At 42.1% G+C, this 1,992-nt stretch overlaps 1 protein-coding gene across 1 annotated transcript in view; it reads right to left on the reverse strand.

Moving 5' to 3' along the window:
- The window catches only part of DDX46 (DEAD (Asp-Glu-Ala-Asp) box polypeptide 46), a 90,940-nt gene that overhangs the window by 52,781 nt on the left and 36,167 nt on the right, over positions 1-1,992 (reverse strand). Inside the window, exon 6 of the mRNA XM_012651303.1 lies at positions 149-317. Coding sequence (XP_012506757.1) covers positions 149-317 — 169 coding nt within the window. The remainder of the gene's footprint in view (positions 1-148; positions 318-1,992) is intronic.

Below are 1,992 nucleotides of genomic sequence, written 5' to 3' on the forward strand. Positions count from 1 at the left end.
AGTCAAGTGAATCTGATAAAATATCGAAGGCTGCAGTTGATGTATACTAGTTAATTTTGGAAATTATCTGCCCACCTCGCAGTGATCTCAAAAGGTCATACACACTACCTAAATATCAAGGAAACTGGGGATTTCCCAAAGACAGTACTTACCACTTGTTGCTCCACATCTGAGCAAACCACACTCCTCCCTCCAACCTGCACTTCAATGGGTTTGCTCAGGATTCTGCGAGCCAAAGCCTCCATAGCTCTGGGGAAAGTAGCTGAAAACATAACTGTCTGACGATCAGGACGGACATTATCCACAATGCGCATGACCTGAGAAAACATTACAAATAAATATCATGAGTACAGTCTCCAAAACTTATACAACGTTAAAACCAAGTAGAAGAAACTTTTGAGAATAACTATTTTCATTACTACTTTTTTTTATTTCACCAGATCGCAGTTCAAGGAATCATTTGCCTCTGAATATGACAGTTCACTTTATCCTCTAATTTGCTACTCTCACAGTCTCCCAATCTCAAAAAACGAACACTCTACCCATGCTTACACTGAAAGTCTAAGTGCCAACTTTTTTTTTTAGGAGCCGTTTTTGATTAACCTGTCACTCATCTCACAACCATCAACCCATTCAGTATAACTGTATCTAGGATGCAACCTATATCCACTACTACCACTGTTTTCCTTCATTTATTCAACACCTTTTTGTGAAGAACCCACCAAGTGCCGGGTATTGTTCTAAGTGTTAGGAATATGCAACAAAAACAGACAGAAGATGGAGGAGATGATGGGAAGATGGCAGAGTGGGAAGCACCAGGAATCTGTCTTCCCCACCAAGACAGCTATTGCATTGGTAGAATCTGTTTGATGCAACTATTTTGGAACTCTGGAGTCTACTGAAGGTATTCGACTTCCAGGCTCCGAAAGCTTGGAAGGTAAACTGTGGTTAATTTCTGCCAATTTCCACTCTTAACACAGTACTGGCTGCCCATACTGTACCTCTAGTCACACAGCAGCCAGGTGTGCACTTGTTCCTGAAGCAAACTGTACACAGCCTGCATGAGCCAGGATGGGAAAAAAGGACCCTGTCTTCCAAATATGGAGGCTCTGTGCTCTGATTACTACTTCTGATGATAGAGACAAAGATGCAGTGGCCATAGTTGTTACATCCACCCCCAAAATTGCTACAAGCTTCTCCCCCTCCAGCTGAAGTAACTTCCAGGGGATTTAAAGGCATACTGCCCCTCCTCTGCCTCATTTTTCTCCTTTTCCCCTTTTAAGAGCAAAACATTAAAGAGTAGGACATTCAAAAACAACTGAATATTCAGGGAAAATTAGAACGTGACCACACATACTCAGGGAAAGGCACGGGCTCAGAAAACACTTGAGAAGACTTTAAGTTTACAGCTTAGGCTGATCCTTTGCACAAAGACAACCTACAACAATCCAAAAACAGTAACAATAACAAAAAACAGTAAACCCCAGGGAAGGAGGAAAATCTGATTTCCAAAGTTACCACATTATTAAATTCAAATGTCCGGTTTTTAACAAAAAATACAAATACAAGGCATACAAAGAAACAAAAGTATGGCCAATTCAAAGGAAAATATTTAATCAATGGAAACTGTCCATATAGGGAACAATACCAGAAAGGGAAAAAGAAAAAAAAAACTGCCCACAAAAGAAAACTGTTGGTAGATCTACCAGACACACTCCAGAACAACAGTCTCAAAGATGCTAAAAGAGGCCAGGCACAGTAGCTCATGTTTGTAATCCTAGCACTCTGGGAGGCCAAGGCAGGAGGATCACTTGAGGTCAGGAGGAGTTTAAGACCAGCCGGAGCAACAACGACACCCCAACTCCACCAAAAATAGAAAAATTAGCCAGGTGCGATGGCGTGTGCCTGTAATCCCAGCTACTCAGGAGGCTGAGTGAGGCAGGAGGGTCACTTGAGCCCAAGAGTTTGAGGTTGCAGCGAGCCATGATGACA

This window comes from Propithecus coquereli, unplaced genomic scaffold (assembly GCF_000956105.1).
Source record: "Propithecus coquereli isolate 6110/MARCELLA unplaced genomic scaffold, Pcoq_1.0 Scaffold353, whole genome shotgun sequence".
Taxonomy (NCBI): domain Eukaryota; kingdom Metazoa; phylum Chordata; class Mammalia; order Primates; family Indriidae; genus Propithecus; species Propithecus coquereli.